Source organism: Gekko japonicus, unplaced genomic scaffold, assembly GCF_001447785.1.
Source record: "Gekko japonicus isolate JY-2015 unplaced genomic scaffold, Gekko_japonicus_V1.1 scaffold1653, whole genome shotgun sequence".
Lineage (NCBI taxonomy): Eukaryota > Metazoa > Chordata > Lepidosauria > Squamata > Gekkonidae > Gekko > Gekko japonicus.
Window position 1 is genome coordinate 357,218 of NW_015159761.1, and position 20,940 is coordinate 378,157.

Sequence of the window (20,940 nt, forward strand, 5' to 3'; positions counted from 1 at the left end):
CCTTTTGGCTGATGCACAGTGTTTGGTTGATGGGACATATCATAGTGGCAAGACAGGGCATTGTATGTTAGCTGAGAGCAACATGGCATGATTTATTGCCCATGGCAAACATCTTTGGGAACTCTGAAGAACACTTCTTAGTTTCTGGATGAAGCCCATGCCATGGCAGGAACATATTTGGGTCAGTTTTTAAAAAATCCATAAGCCATGAAGTATATTGCTGGCAGATTGCATGGGAAACCCCAGACGAGAACCGGTAAGAGTTTACTGTGTCTGGCCAAAGCCTCAGGCCAGTTCTAAGTCTGTCTGTGTCCTACCACTGTGCTTTCTCTCTCTCTTCATCTCTGTCTTTCTCATTCCCCTCCTCTAGGTGAGGTGGACCAAAACTGCCGGCAGCGCCTCGGACAAATTCCAAGAGACATCGGTGTTTAATGAGACACTTCGGATTGAGAAGATCCAGAGGCTGCAGGGGGGCCGCTATTATTGTAAAGCAGAGAATGGGGTTGGGTCCCCTGCCATCAAGTCCATTCGAGTAGATGTGCAGTGTAAGTCGTTTTTTGGCCAGCCAAAGCTTCCCACAGTTCTACTGCGTGCCTGTATCTGATTGCTTGGCCAGTGAAACTCTGCATTGACCTAGAGCCATCCTCATCTCTCAGAGGCAAAGGGACGTGTGGTTATTCCCAAGCTCACTCTCAAAATGCTTATTGTGGGATTCTAGAGCAAAAGGAATCCTATTTAACCAATGATAAAATTATTCACGAGGGCCTCGATGGCCCAGGCTAGCCCAATCTTATCTAGAGCTTGGAAGCTAAGCAGGGTCAGCCCTGGTCAGTGCTTGGATGGGAGACCATCAAGGAAGTCCAGGGTCACTAGGCAGAGGCAGGCAATGGCCAACCACCTCTGAATGTCTCTTGCCTTGAAAACCCTACAGGGTTATCGTAAGTCAGCTGTGACTTCATGACATTTCTCATCCACCATAGATAGACCTATGGTGTACTGAATTCAGTAGAGTGTCTTAGGCCTGGCAAATGAGAATTCAGCCATGAAGATCACTTGGAATGCCACGAGCAAGTCACTGTTTATCTTCCTAACCTAGTTCACATGCTTGTTGTGAAGATGAAATGAAATGGTTGCATATGTGCTGTCCTGAAATCATTCAAAAGTGGCAAATAATATAATCAATACATATGGAACCACAAGAAGAATGCAGAAAAAAGGCCTTTCCTCACATTTCTGTAAGTTCTCCTTTTCTTTGAGTATCTCATATTTCATATTTCCTAAACAGAGTTATACCCTTCCTAAATCCATTCACTTAAATGGATTTAGAATGGTTTGGAACTGTACTGCTAACCTCTTAGGTTGGAACCTTTTCACATTACCATTTTTATATAGAGAATTCACCTCAGGTTGACTCTTTGAGATGGATATAGTTTTATCTGGTCATGCACATGATGATGCTTGATCGAATTGATCCCGCTGGAGTTCACTGTGTCTTCAAACATACATATGTAATCCAACATTCCCTCCCCCCACAAAAAAATAAATAAATTCAGCTTTAGCCCCAATAATAATTGCTTTCAAATAAATCTGGACCTGTGGTAAATTTATAAGCTTCTCTAGGAACCTTTGGGGATTCCCTTTCCCTTTCTTCTCCTGCTGTAACTTCTTTAATCCCTCCTATATCCCTCCTAACTTCTCTGGCCTTAAAGGCTTGTGCTGGGGTATGGAAGAGTTGAGAAGATCTCCCTCATAAGGGGATTTATTTCTTGTGGGGTGCCCTTTGCTTCTAGGATGCAGTTTGGATCTAAGCTGATGCAGAGTCCTGCTGTTCTTCATGGATCTCTGACCTTTAGAGCTATGGGGTCAATTGGGTGGCCAAGGGCTTTCCAATACTAACATCTACTCTGCAGATGGACTTGGTAACATGTCTCCTCCTTACTGTTCGTCTTTCCCCATACTGGAGAAGAGCCTGTATTTTATGATTCTTTGTTAGATGCAAGAATGAGAGGGCAGGAAAGACCGAGGTTAGCCTTTACCATTGTCGGCCCTTAACTGCACAGATCTTTGACTCCCCCCCCCCCCCTATCCTCAACATGTTACAAGGTAAATATCCACTCACACTCACTTTTGATTCTAGCTTTTATGTTATTAGTGACCAGAGGCAATGCTCACATAGGATGCTCTCGGGAAACGTGTAGTGTGATGCAGTACTGATTACATAAGAATCTCCATTTGATACAGTTGCCTTGGAGAAGGACCCTCAGAGTAACTTGTGGTGAGTGAATGCATTGTGAGATGTTGGACATTGTCTCTCTTTGGCCCCAGCTGGCATGGCGCGCGATCAGGTTATGACCAAGTCACAGCTAGCACTCTGTAAGACAGCAGGCTGCTCTCTCTAAAAGACGCAGGCCATGGATTCTGGTGTGACTTCAGTGAAGCCAGGGGGATAGGGCCAGCTGTGAACCTGGGCTCATTGTTTGCTTGTGACCATCCTGGCTCTGAAGGCAGTACTCTTCCAAAAACAAAACAAAAAAGCAAGAGCTAAAAGTGCTTGAAGACTGAAATCCTAAGCAACTCTCAGCTTATGTAAGAGCACAGGTCATGTGTTGCCATTTACCCCCCCCCCCAATCTGTTTCCATAGCTTACCGTAAAACCCTGAAGAAAGCCAAGCAAGTGGGCTGCTGTGTTTCAATTGATGCCAGCAAGGCAGGTGTGCTGGGGATCTAGGAAGCTGCTGTCAGTAGCAGCAAGTCCCCAGATATCAGCATTAATCAGGGAAGCTGCTGCTTGGAGCCTTGCCATGTTGGGAGGAAGAGAGAGGGAAGCCAGATGGAAGGAAGGGGCATTTAAAGTTATGTTGGTATTGAAACATCAGTGGGCAAGTCCCCAACTGTGGGCTGAATTCATCTGTGATAGAACTTTATTGTTGCAGGCAAATAAATATCTTGCGAGAGGTAGGTGTTTCAGCAGAGGATATGTCCCTGAAACACCTTAATTTATAATGCTTATGTACACTCAGAGAATTTTCCAAATGTAACATCTTTCAACATATTGGTCTCATTTACCCAATCATGCTACTCTGTGGTCAGTGAAGTGCCTACAAGTGGAAAGGGTATCTAAAAGTGGGTTGCACATTGGCTGCTGCTGTCTGATCATTACAATATAAGTCTTTTTTTGGTTGCTTGGGGCATATCAGGAGCACTGAGAAAATCAGGTACTTAGCTGAAGCATGGCTAGTCGAGCTGCAGTAAAGGTGCCAAAGGTACAGGCTGCAGGCATTTATGCTGTGCAGGGGCCTAACTTTAGCACAGCCTCACATTTCACCTGCCTCTTCTGTTGCTCCTTAGATCTAGAGGCAAAACGTCTCCAAAGTATGGGAGTGTGTGCATATGTGCTACCTTAAGTATCACAGAAGTATTCTCATATTTTGGACTTGACTTGTGACCCAACTGCCCGGGTTTTTTTTTTTTGCCACCACTGAGATAAAGGCAAGCACAATTATCATGGTTATCAATCTAATCTGACATTAGCCACTCATTTCTTTTTCACCAAGTAGACATGAAAACAACCAGATGTGCACCCAAGTGTGACACGGATGTTAACTTCTCCTTGATATTTTCTGAGGCTAGGTCTGTTAGTTAAATTATGGCCTTCTGAGTGGGAAGATGCTGAGAGACTTCACTGGAGAGTGTAGAAACCTGCAAACAACAACAATTTCTGGGACTGTACAAGCACTGAGATCTGGGACTGTACAAGGACTTTCCTCGGGCTCCCAGCCCCTCCCCACAGACCAGTTGGAAAGCAGGGGAGACCAGAAGCTGTGCTTGAGTTGAGCTTTGATCTCTTTGGAGTTCCAGGGGTGAGGGATGCTTTAGTTTTCTCACAGATTTCATTGAGGAGATGCTCCCACAAGACTGCACTGACTGAGTGTTCAGGGTAGGCATAATGGGCAGAGTGGCCAGTGGGAAGAAACAAACAGAAAAAGGGGGGACATCTGGGAAGCTGCTTTCTCAGCAGACAAAGCTCACAACAGGTTAGAGTGGCATTAGCCCATTGGACTAAAAATACACAAATGTGGCTATCCAGGCTCAGTTTATTTTTGATCTGCTTAAGTAGCTACAACTGCACTTTTCTCTGCTATCTTGGCACAGTAAGCTCCCCCCTCCCCTCCACAGTCCTCCTAAGCATGGTGAGAGATAGTAGTTCCAAAACCTGGAAACTGATAGAAAACTAAAATTCTCCAGATGGTGGTATGTACAAAATCTCACCACACGATGTGTATGCGTGTGTTCAGCCTGCTTTATCATGACAGAACAAATTAGCCAAAGAATCAGGGTGTAGTTAATTGAGATTTGCATCAGGTGAGTTTTATTGTAGCCTTGCATGCATGTTATCTCAAAAGCCCACTAATGCAATTTCAGCTGTTTCATTGATTTCAGAAACTGGAGCAAGGGAGAGGGCAGGCCTGAAACCCATCCAGCTAGGAAATACTGCAAGGAAGGGGGAAAAAACACAATGGCAGTTTTGGGAGAGGAATAGTGATGAACCCAATGGGAAGCATATTTTCTCCCTTGAATGGCAAATACGATCACAAAGGACTTGGGGAAAAGATAATAGCTGAAAGTTTAGGTACCACACTAAGGCCTCATTCTCCTATTAATATAAACAAAAATCCCTCTGCACACTGTAGTAAATGTGTACAATGGATCCAAAGTATTGCAGAGAGATTTAATCATCCTTCCAAATAAGTTTGCTGCCCCAACTTTACTTCATTGCGAGTTCTCAGAAACAAAGATTCATAGGGGGAAGGGAGAATCTTGGCACTTAGGAACAGGGGAAAGTGGCACTAAAAAGCTTAAACCGGGAGGGCTCAGGGTTAGCATATATCAGCCAGATCTGTGCTTACCAAAACGTTTAGGAAGGGCCTTTTATCTTAGTCTGCATCTCTTTGTGTTCCTTCTCTCTCCCTGTCTCTGTCACCACCCAGCCAACAGCTCGGCTTCTGAGCTCCAGGCCTCATGTTATCAGCCTAACGAATCTCAGCTTCCATTACGAAGGCTGTCTCTTCAAAACACGCGCCTCATTAAAATATGCAAATAGCCTGGTCCAGGCATACATTTCGATGGGAAACGTCTGCTTTAGCAGAAAGTAATCTCTTCTCTTGAAATCGAATCTCCAGACTTAGATATGTCTGGATCACTGTTTCACATTTCTAGTGGGACATAAGAGCTTGGTGCAAAAGAAGGAAGAACAGGGACAGGGACACAGACTTCGCCTTAAAGTGCTCTGTGGACAGCAGCACCAACTTCAAAGGTGTATGCGTAGATTTTCACCTTGAAACAAAAGACCTGATTTTTGCCCTTTGTCTGGGCTCCCGCTGTTGAGTTCAATGGCTGTCATCCTCCCCCCCCCTCCCCACAGTCTAGAAGCACGGTCTTATGGAATGTGATGACAAGTTTCATTAATCTGGTTTAGCCCTGTCTCTCCTTATTAGTGGAACATTAAATGGAGCGAGAACATAAATGGATGCCAAGAATAATACTGTTTGATTACCTGTTCAAGGGCTCCTTGCTCCTCTATCTACTCGATCTTGAGGATAGCCCTGAATGGAGACCTATCAAAAGGACTCGACACATAATGCAAGAGGGGACGACGATTCTGAATACTTCCTCTATCTAAAAAAAACCAGCTTCCAGTTTGAAGAAAACTAGCGTATCAATGGAAAAAGATCCAGCCTAACCTTCTCTCCAATGTACTAAATTATTATATGCAGGGAAGTTTTATTTTAATATGGAATCCACTAAGGATTCTGCAGTGTGATTGGTTGGAAAGAGCAGATTAGTCATCTCTCTAACATAATAGAAACACTACACAAGTCTCCCTTTAAATGTTAGGTATATTCCTTATGGAAAAGAGAAGGATACATTTTGTTTAAATGGAAGGTGAGTATTAATATATCTTTTCTCAAAAAAGGGAACAGATGAGCCATAATAATACAGGAATAAGAAGGATGTTCTCACTTATGGCTTGGTAGAAAAAGCAAGAAACTTCATTCAGATTTATGCTGCAACCATGGAACTAGGACCATACTAAAACAAATGAGAGAGAATGACTATTGGAATCCATTACTTCCTTCCAAATGACTATAGGAATGCATTGTATTTCTGAATAAAAGCCTTAAAGGGGAGAGGAGTGGTTGCTTACAAGGTGATCTTTAAAGACTGTCTCCAAATGGCAGATTAAAATACCTTGACAGATCCTAATGTGTCCCCCCAACATTCATTTAAAAATCCAGAGGTACACATATACACAACATGAGTGTTTTTACAGAATGTCAGAATGTAAACATTTCAGTAAATAAGATGATGGCAAAATTTGTTATCCAGTTCATGTTTTTTTATTTATTAAATTCTTGATCTCTAAGTGAGATCTACATTGCACCATTTAAACAAAATATTTTTAAAGCTGTTAATTTTACACTGTTTTCTCTCAGACCATTCCTTATTAGAAGGTTCTGATTAAAATCACAATGCACAAGTCTATTGCAAGCACAGTTTGTATTATTTTATTTCTACATGAATAAGAATCACCATTGTTTAGAAAAAGAAAAAAAAGAAGTAATGCTGAAGGAGAGGGGATGACAAGTGGCATGGAGGGGTGAGGAAGGGAGAAGAAAGGGGTGAGAAGGGGAGAGGGAGAAAAAAAGCAGAAGGGAGAAAAACAGGAAAACTGAGGTGACAATTCAATGAGATGTTGGACAGCTCTAATCTGATTTCCTGTCTCCTTAAACCTGAAGCATTTATGGGAGCCATTTGGATAAGGATCAAGCAGGGCGATGGAGGCAGCTCAAAGTTGGCTGCAAGTTTATATAGGATTTAGGCATAGAGTATCCATGGGCAACTCCATTGCAGGTCCTTTCTCCCCTCCCCCAATTGTGGCAATGCTGGAGGGGCATGAGTAGTGCTGGTGGGGCTAAGAAAAGTTTGAAAGAGTTCATGCTCCAGCATTTCTCCTATTAAGAAACGAGAGATTGCCTCAGAGGCTCTCCCATGATTTTACAGGGGCATCTGGGGTCCTTTTCTGTTTCCCAATGGGAGGTCCACTTGTGTAGTTCACCATAGTGAAAGTCCTTGTGCATTGGTTGCAGACTGCTACCCAAGTAATGTTTTTAAAAATCTGCACAGCCAATCAAATCACAGTGGCCAGTCAGAGGCCTTGCTTGGCAAAAGACCCACCTGGCCCCGCCCTTCTAAACACACTTTGCAGGTGCCAGGAAAGGTGTTAACGGGCACCATGGTGCTCTCTGGAGTAGCTGCTTGAGTCTCTCTACCATAGATTCTGTTGTTTTATGCTTCCAGTGCCACCACACACTTCAAACACTGGGAAATGAGAGACTGACACAGAATCACCATGCTAAGTAGGATCTTCAAGTGATTCTCCCAACCAAGCAAATTACCTCTTCTCCTAACAGTTTGTTCATCTTCTTCACAAACCAAATACAGCAGAAGAAGGCTTGCCTTGATAATCCTGGCTGAGCCTATAAATCTTCCACCAAGTAATCTCCATTTGCTGTGCTCTTGTGTAAAGAGGTACCCAAACACCTGAAATTAACAATTGTTCCCATTTTTACTGATCCTTTGGACTCTCCAGTTAAAACTATCTCACAAGCGATCTCTATTCCTTATGAAACAGCCAGTGCAGAATCCAGCCACAGACACCCTTACCCATTGGACCTTCCTTCTCACATACATCAAGAAATCTAGTGAACACATGAGAGTTTTCTGTGTAATCCTAAACAGAGTTATACTCTTCGAAATCCATTGAAATCAAGGGGCATAGAAGGATACAACTCTGTTTAGGGTTGCGCTGTTGGTCTTTGAGACAGGATTCTATTTTTACCTCATTCATGAATACAGGTTATATTGAGGTATGAAGGCATCATTTCATGTTGCCATTCCTGTTCACACCAGAGTCCACCAGTTTTATTTCTGCTCAGCTCTGATAGGAAAATGTCAGGACCTAAAGTTTTCCTTGGAACAGGAATTGTTTTTAAATTTACTTTGTTTAAACTATAAAGTGCTTTCTAAATCTCTGAAATTCTTATTAATGTTTGAGTAAGAGAGTATGAGGGATGTGGAATGATATGGCATAGCCTGATCTCATCAGATCTCAAAAGCTAAGCAGGGTTGGTATTTGGATTTGGGACTACCAAGGAAAATGCTGCAGAGGAAGGCAATTGCAAATCACCTCTGCTTATCACTTGCCTTAAAAGCCACTAGCTGTGGTTGCCATAAGTCAGTTGCCAGTAGACAGCACATACAAACATAAGAGACTTTGAACTGGATTGTTATTGAAATTTTATGAGAACCTTAAAAAAGAAATGATTTGGGAGATAATAAAATTAGAAAATTAATATCATGCAAAAATGTGCATGTATAATCTCATCAGAAATTTTATTAATGTTGGTGGAGTTGGCCAAGGCATTTTGACCTGCCGTTCTTAGAGTCCATAGGGGTCACCCTGAAAGCAACCAATCCCTTTTCCATTAATTCTTTCCAAAGGCCATTTGGACATGCAACGAATTCCTATAGTCATCTAGAAGGAACCAATGGATTCCAATAGTCTTTCTCTGTCATTTGTTTTAGTATGTCTCCAAGGAATTGTTTTGTTTCCTTTCTCAGTAAACTGACAAAAGTGTGCTAAGATCATACTAGATAACGACTTCTGGTTTATGGCAGCGCGGTAGCAGACTCACCTCCTGGACCTCCCGGGGGTGAAGCTGCGCTCCAGCCAAAGGAGGGGCTGTGCAGGCTTGCCACCCTTCCCAGGGACCCGGCTGAAGGGGCCCTGGCCAGGGGACTTTTGAGAGGTTGCCTCTTTGCCAGCACAATGCCGGGGAATTGAGGCGCCTCTCCGTCCCGAAGGTTCTTCGTGCCGCAAGGCTGAATGGACTCAAGTGACGCTGACTGGGGCAAGCGCAGGAGGTCAAGCGGCAGAAATGATCATTAAAAGAGGTCTGAGGACCAACTATGAACTTGAGTCTAATGTAAGCGGCGGTTAAAGAGAAAAGAATGCTCCCTACCCCATTCTGTAAAACAGAAAGTGAGACGGGCGGGGCAGGGATGCCTTCCAACCACATGAACTGTTGAGCGAATTGAGGGGGGGAGCGGAAGAGAAAGTGTGCAAAACTGTTAAGAAATACTCACCAAGGCGAGTTCGAGCATTTGGGCGCATATTCAGAGACTTTTAAAATACTTGTTAAACAATCAATAAAGATGACAGGGAAGAGGAAGGAGAAAGAGAAACTTCTGAAATTGAAACTAACGGAGAGTCCTAAATCGGAAGGAACCAACGAGCTGGCAAAGACTTTGGCAGAATCCATGCGCCCCCTACTGGACCAGATGAATAACATCAAGGAGCAGATGTCAACAATGACCCAGTGTATCACCACACAGCAAACATAAGATAAACAAGACTCTTAAAATGATGAATGAAACAGCTGAGAAGGTGAAAGAAGTAGACGCCACTGCACAAAAGGTAAAAAGGAAAGTTCAAAAGCTGGAAAAGAAGCAAGTTTCTATGGAAGATCAGCTGTTACAACTACAAATCGAAAAGGCTAATATGATTCTTCGCTTCCAGGGCATGCCAGAGACTAAGGGAGAGAATCTTAAGGAACTAATGAGGGAAACATTGGCCCCAGTGACAGATATGAAGGCGGAATGTCTGTTAAACAATATGGATGTGGCCTACAGGTCATATTCTGGATATATATATAAAAAAATAATCTGCCTGGGGAAATTGTGGTAAGATTCTCGAAGAGGCATGGGAGGGATGCAATCCTGAAAGCAGTATCTGGAGCACCCCTGAAAGTGGGGGAGAATACCATCAGAACATTGAAAGATATTCCATTTGAGATAAGACAAAGGAGAAAGAAATATAAAGAATTAACTCTTTTTCTACAGACAAATGCAATTGGATATAGATGGTTAACCCCAGAATGCATAACCTTCAAAATCAAGGACAAAAAAAGAAAAGATTGACTCTGTTCAGAAAGCACGGGAATTTTTAAGAGTCCAGTTGGGTGAGCCAGGGGAAGAAGGGGAAAAAAGGGATGGACAGTAAGTCCGATGGAGAGCTGGACTCGAAATCTTCCGGAGAGGACTCTCTTTCAGAGAAAGGGGCGGCAGCCCCTAAAAGTCCTTATAAGCTCTGGAAGAGATTAGGCAAGGAGAAGTAAAGGCTGAAGGACTCTGAATTGTGCCTTTATAAAATGTTGAAATGAGATGCTCTGGGGTATTTCTGTATGACAGTTCAACTTTAAACTTAAACTTGGAAAAGTTAATGATAAATTTGACTCAGTTGATAAGATTAACGAGATTAAGACTAAATGGTTGTCTAAACTGGTGAGATGACCTCCTCTCTTGAGTTTTTAGTTAGTAGTGGGTATCTTTCTTTATCCCCTAATTGTAGTCCCCTTCCCTATTTTCTGTTGTAGTTTGTAGTGTTAATAAAAATGCAATAAAAAATCCCCTCCGGGGGCTTAAAAAAAAAGATCATACTAGATAACCTGGTAGTGGTAGATGTCTTGGGCAGAAAGCAAGTTCACCCTTGACTAAAAGTCCCTTGTTCAGTTCTGTGCTAACCATGAGAGGTTTCCTTTCTGCCTGATGTAGATAGACAAACTACAAGTCATTTGAATTCCACCCCTGTCACAGCTGGTCAGGACACAACGTTAAAAATAATCCAGTTACTGTTTTCTTTTGCCATCTGTTTAGTTATGAGGCAACCAAACATTCAATTCACTGAAGGGAGGAAACTACACTTCCCACCCCACCCCTGGTAGAATCACCCTTCCAGCCTGGCTACCTTCCAGGTAGCCAGCCTATAGCAGACCCCTGGGCTGCAGATCTAGTTAATGACTAATCTATTGGACCTGAATGGAGATGTGGCAAATCTAGGGGAGAGGAATGGAAGGCATGACCCCACTGCTTGTGGAAAAGGGGGGAGACAGAGATTGAGTGAAGTTTGTGTGGCATGGTAGAAGAGAGAAAATGTGAACAGCTTCTAAAAATAAAATGGACAGGGGAGGGAGAGAAAAACATTACAGGTGAAACGCAATTTCATACTTTGCAAAACTTTCAGTTTTTGAATCAGAGTTTTTAAAGATCCAAATACAGAGGTAGGTTTTCTAAGGTCCATATATTTAACCAACATAACAGATTAAAGATTTAATGGGGCTTGAAAGAAGAGCAGAAGGCAGGCAAATTGTATGTTTTCTCATGTTCTGATTCTCATAATTTACAAGGTCAGCATTCCATTTTATTATTTCTTCCCTATTAAATGGATTTCCATTACAGTCTTGTTTTCTGCCCCCCACTCCTAAGTTTCCCCCCATTCTTGATATTCATTTAGGTGTGTGTGTGTGTGTGTGGGGGATCACAATTTCAGTTAAGCAGCTATCTCACAACCTTGTCAGGGAAGACATTAGTTTGAGAACTACAGAGTGATTATTTGATGGTCTCATGTAAAAGCATTTTAGAGCCTACCTGTTTTTGTTATCTGACTGCCTGGGAGGAAGGAGGCTGTTTTGAAATATCCCTTTACTCTTGGTGTTCTGGCTGACTGTGTGCATTCTGGCTCACCCCTCACTAACAGTTGCCATGGCCACCTTCCTTTCCTGTCCCTGCAGATTTGGATGAGCCACTCCTCACTGTCCACCAGACCATCAGTGATGTGCGTGGCAGTTTCTACCAGGAGAAGACAGTCTTTCTCCGATGTACAATCAACTCCAATCCACCTGCACGGTTCATTTGGAAACGAGGTTCAGAGACACTCTCCCACAGCCAAGACAATGGAGTGGATATCTATGAGCCATTGTACACACAGGTGAGAGGGACATTATCTGTCTGTAAGCTATGTTGGCTGTGGGTGGCTGTGGGTGGCAGAAAAGAAGATGTTGGAATGCTTTCTAGGAATTAGCAACTCAGGGTCTATCTTTGAATACAGTGAAAATAAAGACTTGCCATATTCTTTCCTTTCACAGAAAGAGTGGTGAAGAAGGTATTCTGTGTGGTAACTCTAGGAGATGGCTTCATGACAGAATAAACGTTGGGACTGGGACAGTGGGAATAGCTAGAGAAGGTAGAGAACAACAGCTACCACCACCAGTGCTCCCTCTAAATTGCGTTAGTGTGAGCTAGCTCACAGTTTTTTAGCCTCCTGCTCACACATTTTTGTCTTAGCTCAGGAAGAATGGCTCCAGAGCAAACTAATTATATGCAGTAGCCAAATTGCTCACTCACAGCTTTAATGCCAGTTGCTCACAAAGTAGAATTTCTGCTCACAAGACTCCACAGCTTAGAGGGAGCATTACTATCCCAGCCCCATCATCTGCCACTTCTTTCAACTGTGTTGCTCATAATCTTGGCTGTTGGGCTGCTCTGGTGCCAGAGATTTAGTGCTGCAGTGAGGAAAGCCGAGAAATTCAAGGCTGATTTTGATATGACATTTGTACACAAGTATGATACAAGCATGCAAAGTATAAGGATGCGGTATCAGATTCAAGATGCACACTTCTGCATTTTTCTAGCACTTGTCTCTGTAAAATGCAGGTAAGTGGCAACTGCAAGGCCAGGCCTGTGTGTATTTCCCAAGGGCAAGCACTGGAAAATACATGAGTATTTGTATTCAGGTATATTGAAAGTGGTCTCTAGCTCTGCTTGCATGCTATTTAGCCAGCACGCTTGCAGATAGCAGCTGCTACTGTTGCAACTAGGGTTGCCAACTCTAGGTTGAGAAATTCCTGGAGGATTGGGGGCAGTGTCTGGGGAGGGAAGAGGGGAGGGACGTCAGTGGGATGTAGTGTCATAGAGTCTACCATCCCAAGCAGCCATTTCCTCAAGGGAAAATGACGTCTGTAGTTTGGAGATCAGTTGTTATTCCAAGAGGTCTCCAGGCCCCACATGGATGTTGGCAACTCTAGTTAGACACTAGGCCACCATAGGAAGAGGAACAGGTAGTAGGTAAATTAGGGTCCCGATCACACGCAGAATTAGCAGCACGATAGGCACGAATGCTGGGTGGATTTCAAGGGCGCAATCACACGGGAACATCTGGCAAGCGTCCCGCACCCATTGCCAACCCGTTTAGCTCCGCCAAAGAAGCAGAGTTAAAAAATACATCAAACGGGTTTGCAATGGGCCGCAGATGGACTTCCCCATGTGATCGCTCCGGCACACTCCCATTGCGTCAGTGATCCCTTGTTAAAGCGCACCGGAAACACGCGGCGAAGGAAAAAACCTGATTCACCCGCCGCTGTGTCTGATCACGCAGTGGCGGGTCACATTTCTACGGCGCAAATAACCCCACTCCCCCTCCCGCATTATCTGGCACATGTGACCGCACTCTAGGAAGTATTTCCTCACACAGAGTGGGTTTTATTGGTGCAGTCATTGTTTTGGTGGAACTACTGTCACAATCAGGTTCTGCTCTTGTCTAGTTGTATTTGTAGCTGTATTTTAGCAGCATTGATTCAACATTCCTGATACATGAACATCTCCATCTGGAAGCATTCTTACCTGACTTATCATGCATGCTGGGAGGAAGATGCACAAGAGCATGGAACATATGCCTTGCCACCAGTCAAAACTAGCTGTCTTTAGATACTAAGTCAGGGCTACTGAATGTCAGTATTCTCAGGGGGCATTCTTCTCCCTAAACAGGAATCTGAAGGCCAGAAGTTTAAGTCAGTCTTCATTATGGACTCTGACCATCTGTGAAACAAACATTTTTCTTTACACATATTCAGACTCCATAATAACGGTGATGCCTTCTAGCAGTAAGGGTTTCACAGTTAGTGAGCTCTAGCGTAGCATTACTTACAAATACATGTTGCTTACAAAATGTTGCATACAAAGAGAATTGTAACACTGAAATCTCTTGTTTCTTACAACGTACAATACATTTCTCTTCCTTATAAGTGATACTCATAAGGCAAAACTTTTAGCATGTTTCGATTATTATTATGTAGGTTTGCTGGGGGGGATGTCATAAAAACTCACCTTGGGATTTGGATCCACCAGTTATGGTCATCCCTGTGAGGAAAGATCACAAGAATACAAGGATTACTTGTGTGTGTTTGGAATGGGGGATGGGTTTTCTTTAACCACCAGTTTCTCCCTCCAAAACATCTGCCAAGAGAGAAGTGGAAAGTGTAATATACTGGGTTCAGATGCATTGAATAGTGAAATCAGCTCATAGTTTATTTAGCACTCAAGACTGAAGACAAACTAGCAGGGTCGGTGTCCTGCTGAAAACCCCCAAAACCCCCCCCCCCCAGACACACATCCCGTGATAGGCTATTTACAGTGTACCAACACCCATAGGTCGAGTCGAGGATCCGGGCTGACTGACTGGTCCATTTTAGAATCCTAGCCAGCTATTGTTCTAGTTAGCAAAGCTTGGCCATTTTGCATGACCGCGTGCGAACCCAACTACGTGCATGGTCCATGGTTAATACACAACACCCCTCCCCCCATGGTCCAGACCTTCCCTAGCTGACAAAGTCCTTGAGGTAAGCAGGTCTCTGCCGCTCCGGGATAGAGCGGCGTAGCTCGGTAGCCAGGGCCGTCTGCTCCAGAGCTGTTCCCGATGGTTCGGCTGAGGTTTCCGGGAGACATGCTGGCATCGGCTCGCGCCTGGGCTCATTGTTGCTGTCTGGCTCTGTTGCCCCGCCAACCCGGGAAAGGATGTGGTCCCAGGCAGTATAGCGGGAGACCTCGGCAACCTGGACGGGATGGTCGGGCAGGTCCTCCAGCAGGGCAATCTGGTGCGTGGGAGCCGGGTCTGGGTCTTAGGACAGCAGCAGCAAGCAGCTGAGTGCATTGGCGTGGCCCATCACCTTGCTGGGGCAGTGTACAAGCGCATAGTGGTAGCCGGCCAGGAAGATGGACCAGCGGAGCACTCGGGGCGACAACATCTGGGGGGTCTGGGGGTCCAGGGCCAGCAAGCCCCAAAGGGGCTAGTGGTCTGTGACAACTGTAAAGTAATCATGAAATTTTTAAGCCCCCGCCACGATTGCGGTTGCTGCCTGCCCGCCCACTCTGTCGTTGCCACGCAGCAGTAATCTGAATGGTCAGCCATGAGATAAGTGTGCAGCCTCCTTATCAATCTGAGTGTAGTTTCACTCGGCCAAAGACAAGGTATGGGAGTAATAGGCCACTGGGACTTCCCGGCCATCGGGCAGCCAATGCCCCAGGACGGCCCCCACCCTGTACGGGGATGCGTCACAGGCGAGGACTACAGGGAGGGACTCATTGAAATGAGCGAGGATCGCATTGGAAGTCAACAGTTCTTTAATAGCCTGAAACGCGGTGGCGTGTTTGGGGCCCCAGACCCATGAAGCTTTTTTGTCCAGGAGACAGTGGAGGGGCTCGGCAATGGCAGCTTTATGGGGCAGGAACGAATGGTGGAAGTTCAGTAGCCTCAGGAAAGATTGGAGTTCAGGTTTGGAGGAGGGGGTAGGCACGTGCACGATGGCGCAGATCTTGTCAGGTGTGGGATGGGTGCCCTGCGCGTCGACCGCGAAGTCCAGGAACTCGACCTGCGGTGCCCCCAGCAGACATTTTTCCCTCTTCACCTTCAGGCTGGCATAGTTGAATTGCTGTAGCACCGCCCACAGTCAATCAGCGAAGGTCTCGGAGTCGAGCTGTGATCAAAACATCATCGAAGAATGACTGGACCCTGGGGATACCTTTAAGGAGACAGTCCATGAGATTCTGGAAAATCCCTGGGGCAACACTCACTCCGAACTGTAGGCGCCGCACCCGGAACGCACCCCTGTGCGTCACTATTGTCTGAGCCTCTGCGGTGGCCTCGTCCACCGGGAGCTGCTGGTATGCCTGAGCCAAGTCCAGCTTGCCAAAGATTTTCGTGCCCACCAGGAAAGCTAACACATGGCTGACGACTGGGACATGCATGGTCTTGTAGGGCTTTGTTTATTGTACATTTATAGTCCACACATATCCAGACATCCCCGTTGGGCTTGACCGGGGTGACGATGGGGGTCTCCCATCGGGCATGCGGCATGGGTTCTTTATCTATATCACATCTCCATTTATTGAAACTAGACCACAAAGAACTTTTAAAAACAGATTTTTACGCAATACATGTCCATAGGTAGCCCCGTATTTCTTAATGTACAAAAAGGTAAAATAGGTATATATACAAAAAAGCAAATATTTTACATGGAGCTACTGCCACTAAAACAGAAACAGTTATACAACTAACTTCTTTTAAACTACAGAAGGACTTGTGGCACTTTGATAGCACAAATGTGGTCAACAGATGCTGGACTACAGGAAAGTATTGTTTAGCTTCTTATTCTGCTTGTCCTTCCTGGGGAAACTGAATAGTTGTCCTTGGAAACAGGATGCCGGGCTAGATGGACCCTGCCTCTGATCCATGATCTTATCTTCCTGTGTTCGATCTTAGCACAACTTCTTACAGTCAAGAGCTTTTTCAGGGAAACCTGTTGCATTTGGAAACCTGATTCCTGGAATAAATACAAGATTTTTTTTCAGTGCAGCAGGACCTTCTGATACAGTGTGCCCTTAGGTCTTTTTCTGATTGGCTAATTAATATGTGATGGAACAAATTTAGAGTCCAGCGGCACCTTTAAGACCAACAAAGGTTTATTCAAGGTATGAGCTTTCGTGTGCATGCTCACTTTTTCAAATACATTGGAAAGGAATGTGTGATAGATTCAGGTTGGTAGCTGTGTTGGTCTGAAGCATCAGAACAAAGTTTGAGTCCAGTGGCACCTATAAGACCAACAAAGTTTAATTCTGGGTATAAGCTTTGTTTTTATGCTCACTTCTTCAGATACCCAGAATTAAACTTTGTTGGTCTTATAGGTGCCACTGGACTCAAACTTTGTACGGATGTCTGAACTCCCCTGTTGCGAAATCAAGTTGGCTGGGAGTCCATTTATCCCCCCCCCAATGAGCTAGCAACATGCCCATAAGTGCACAATCACCCCTGGGTCTTCAATCACCACTTGTGCATTTATTTTTTACAGGCGGTTTACAGACACCCCCCACACACACACACACGGGGGCTTCTCAAGACTGTTTTTCTTAGGAAAACCTCCAAAGCACAGTTACAAAAACACTTCCCACACACGCTGCACTACATACCCCAGCAGCCCCCTTCAGCAACCCCATTGGCAACTGGCCACCATCTTGCCAGGAGTTTGAAGGCATGCCCTTAAGGCAGCAGGGCCAGAGCTATCACTTTGGAATCCTGATTTGATTTCTGGTAGAGATGAGCTGTCAAAAAGGAGCAGTGCTTCAAGTACATGCTTATGTGCATGAATGAAAAACAAATTTTAAAAAGGTTGCTGCCTGCCCGCCCACTCTGTGGTTGCCACGCAGCAGTAATCTGGTCAGCCATGAGATAAGTGTGCAGCGATACTGGCTCAGGGTAGGATGTCTGAACAAAACTCCCAGTGATTAAATAAATTGTGTAATTAGAGGCGTGGCCAGAGCACACCAAGCCTGTTGTCTGACCGCACTCAGTGGTAGGGGCAGAAGCCAAGCCTAGATAGGCTGGCTCTGCCCCCTGTTGGTTCTTTTACTCTCTATGCCTCTTGCGGAGGCAAAGCAGCCCCCCCCCACCAGCGCAGGCTCGGTGGGGGTTGGGGCTCGCAAAGTTATTTAAACAGGACTGCACTGCAGCCCTTATGATCTGAAAACTTGTTAACAGGGGTCGTTTCGTAGAAAAAGAGCTAGGGAAACTCATTAGCATAACTCATTAGCATATGCCACACACCCTGACATCACCGGAAGTGTGTCATAAGGCCACACACCCTGCCCCCAATGGTCCCGGCCGCCACCGCCGGTCTTGTAGCTCCACTGCCGAGCCCCATGAGGGGCCCGGTGGTGGACCTGCAAGGCCAGCGGGAGTGCAAGGAAGCCCCGCGAAGGCCCTCCCTGGCCCCAGGCAGGCAGGGGTAGGGAGAGGCAGGGAGGAAGCAACTTACCCTCCCTCTTCTCCTGCCTCCTCCTGGCTGAATGAGGGCCGGAAGCGGGGCGGCCGGAAGCAGGGGGTGGGGCTTTGTCATGTGCCTCACCCGGGGGAACTGCGATCCCCCACGATCCCCCACGAAATGACCTCTGCTTGTTAACTTAGAGATGGCAGGGAAGCAGCAGACAGTTTAGGCCATGGTAGTCACAACACAGAATTGAGTCATATTCAGCAAGGCTCAGAACTGGCCAAACTGCTTCTACCAGGCTTCTCTTTTCACTTGTGAGTACTACTACATCACAGTTGTGTGCCAAAACCTGTACATAGCCCTTTAGCCAAATTCTAGAAAATTCATATGCATTCCATGAGGCTTGTCAACCAAATAAGTTTGAAAGGCTCCTTTTCAGGTTATATTTCCCATTAATTAAATTTTTGCATCACGTCTTCAAAATGCAAAACAACTTCTGATTATTTGAACGTATAAAAATGCTATTTCAGATCTATTGCTATTACAGGTCTCCCATTTTGTTATGTCCATGGAACAAGATCAAACATGATAATAAAATAATGGTACTCCATCAACAGATAAAGAGTGGAGATCCTTTGAGAATAGTAGATGAGTTTCAGGAGTTCAGATAGTACATAGGCACAGGGATCAAGGAAAATATACCATGTGAAATGTACCCTTTGTTAACTAATATTTTCGACAACTAAGATGGAAGAGAAAAGACTGGGTCACAAAGGTCTATAAATCATTTCCACTTTTGCGGTCATTAGAGCTGCATACACTGGTCTTTGGAACAAGGTTTAGATGGTGGTTTACATTAACAACTGAACAGTACTGTTAAGTGTACTGCATAGTACACTTAACAGCTTGGGCTTTGTAGACTGATGTACATCCCAGGTTTCTACACATTTACTGATCAATAAATTGGATGCATACAAACCATGCATAAATGGTTGACAGGCAGGCTTTAAGTGTGATTGTTCATGCAGCATGACAACAATTCTCTAGGGAGTTTTTTTTACCCTATGGGGTATTGTATCCTAGATATTTATCTTATTCGCCCAGCTCATATACTCCCTGGCCCCTTACATATTTGCATGTGAGCTCCATGTCCTGACCTGCATAAGTAAATCTGTGTTATCGACAGGTTTTCATGAGACCACTCTTAACAAAATATCTTCTAAGACAGATTTATCTCAAGCAAAACAGCAGGTATGAGCTCACCTGTACAGACAGGAGCCTCACACAGCATGAACAATGGGGGGTAATTCTCAGAGCTCCCTGTTAGCATGCCACTTCAATCAAAATATCGACATATCTTAGGTGGCAAGACTAATGGCTTGACAGCCGCAAGAAGTTAGTAAAGTATGAAGGAAAGGTAATCTAAATGTAAGAAAAGGTCAAGAGGACTAATAGGCTTTGGAAAACCATACCCATAAAGGGGGAAGAAAGAAACAGATCAGTGTAAACCAGTGGGACTTCTTGAATCACCTCAGAATTGAAACAGAAACTTAAACAAAGTGAAATGAAGCGCAAGTTCCAGGAAGGGAAGTATTTGCTTGGCATAAGTAATTTGTGACCAAGTCAAGAAAAGTAAAGATGGAAAATGTTGTTGCTAGTGAAAGGTATTAACATACTTTTCTAAAATGCTTTAATCCCAGAAGATTCCATACAAGCAAATCCTTGTGTCCATCATTCTTGAAAGAGAATTACAATCCTCATCATCTTGATTTCTGTAGACAGGAACATATCCAAATAGTAAAACAGATAGTAAGAACCAGGAGAACAATGTGAGTGAGGGCTGGTAGCCAGTATATATATTTTTTTATTGAAACCAATTATATCAAACCATTTGTGACAGTTTCCATTTTTGATAAAGTAACTAATTCTGAACAGATAATCAGTTGATATATTGCAGTTGGACCTTAGTAATTTTGTTTGACCAAGGTTTAGGTTTTGTCAAACTACAAAAAGTCTAGCCTAGGGCTGCCAAATGGGGGCGGGTGGTGGGTAAACCCCCGCTTTGAAGGCCCGATTTCCGCTGCCGCGGAATTGGGCCCCAGGGGGAACTCCGCCCCCCGAAGCACAGCGTGGGCGTGGCCCATATCGTCAAAGGGAAAACTCTATGGTTTTCCCTCCGACAATCGGGGCCACGCCCTCAACGTGGTCGACGTCGCGCATCACTTCTGGTGACATGCTGGCGGCACACGCATGCGCATCCGGAGAGAGCTTCCGGAGCCCGGCAAGGCTCCCCCGCCGGTGAGGTTTTTTTACTTGGCAACCCTAGTCTAGCCTGATCAGGGTTTTTTTTGCTTAAAGGAAAGGTACTAAAAATTAGATGAATCAAGAGAAAGAAGAGGGGGAAAAGCCAACACCTTTGGTGAATAAATAGTATGTGCGTGTGTGATCCTTGGATGCAAGCCCCCAAATATTTGGCCCGTTCCCCCAGGCATAAATCAAACTGCTGGCTCTGCTCCAAGACCCACAGGGCCTCACCACTAGGCATTTGTCTACTAGTAAAATATTTGATTTCAAGAACTGGTAATTTTACCTAGTTCCATTTTATACCATTAAAGCAACAGAGAGAATTCTTGAATAGAAGAAACAGGGGTTTTCCCTATGTTATTCTTGATTTTCTTGACAGTCAATCCACAAGCATTGGAACCAATTTGGGCATGTCTCTTCCACACGTCTGCCCTCCCTATGCATTTTCACAGTTGTGGAGTTTATTTATTTCCACATGTACCTTAAATAATCAGGATTTTCAAGGAAGGGTGCGGTTGTCATTGGTGGTATCACAGTGCTTTCCCCCTTTACATTTTTTGTGCAAGGTTGTATTACTATATTGATATCATGGCTGAAGTTTTTTTGAAAAGCACTAAAATATTGTTATATTGATATACCGTTG

At 44.6% G+C, this 20,940-nt stretch overlaps 1 protein-coding gene across 1 annotated transcript in view; it reads left to right on the forward strand.

The window, feature by feature from the left end:
• Nucleotides 1-20,940, forward strand: part of MDGA1 (MAM domain containing glycosylphosphatidylinositol anchor 1) — a 174,851-nt gene that overhangs the window by 128,047 nt on the left and 25,864 nt on the right. The window contains exons 3-4 of the mRNA XM_015406106.1: nucleotides 371-545; nucleotides 11,691-11,887. Coding sequence (XP_015261592.1) covers nucleotides 371-545; nucleotides 11,691-11,887 — 372 coding nt within the window. The remainder of the gene's footprint in view (nucleotides 1-370; nucleotides 546-11,690; nucleotides 11,888-20,940) is intronic.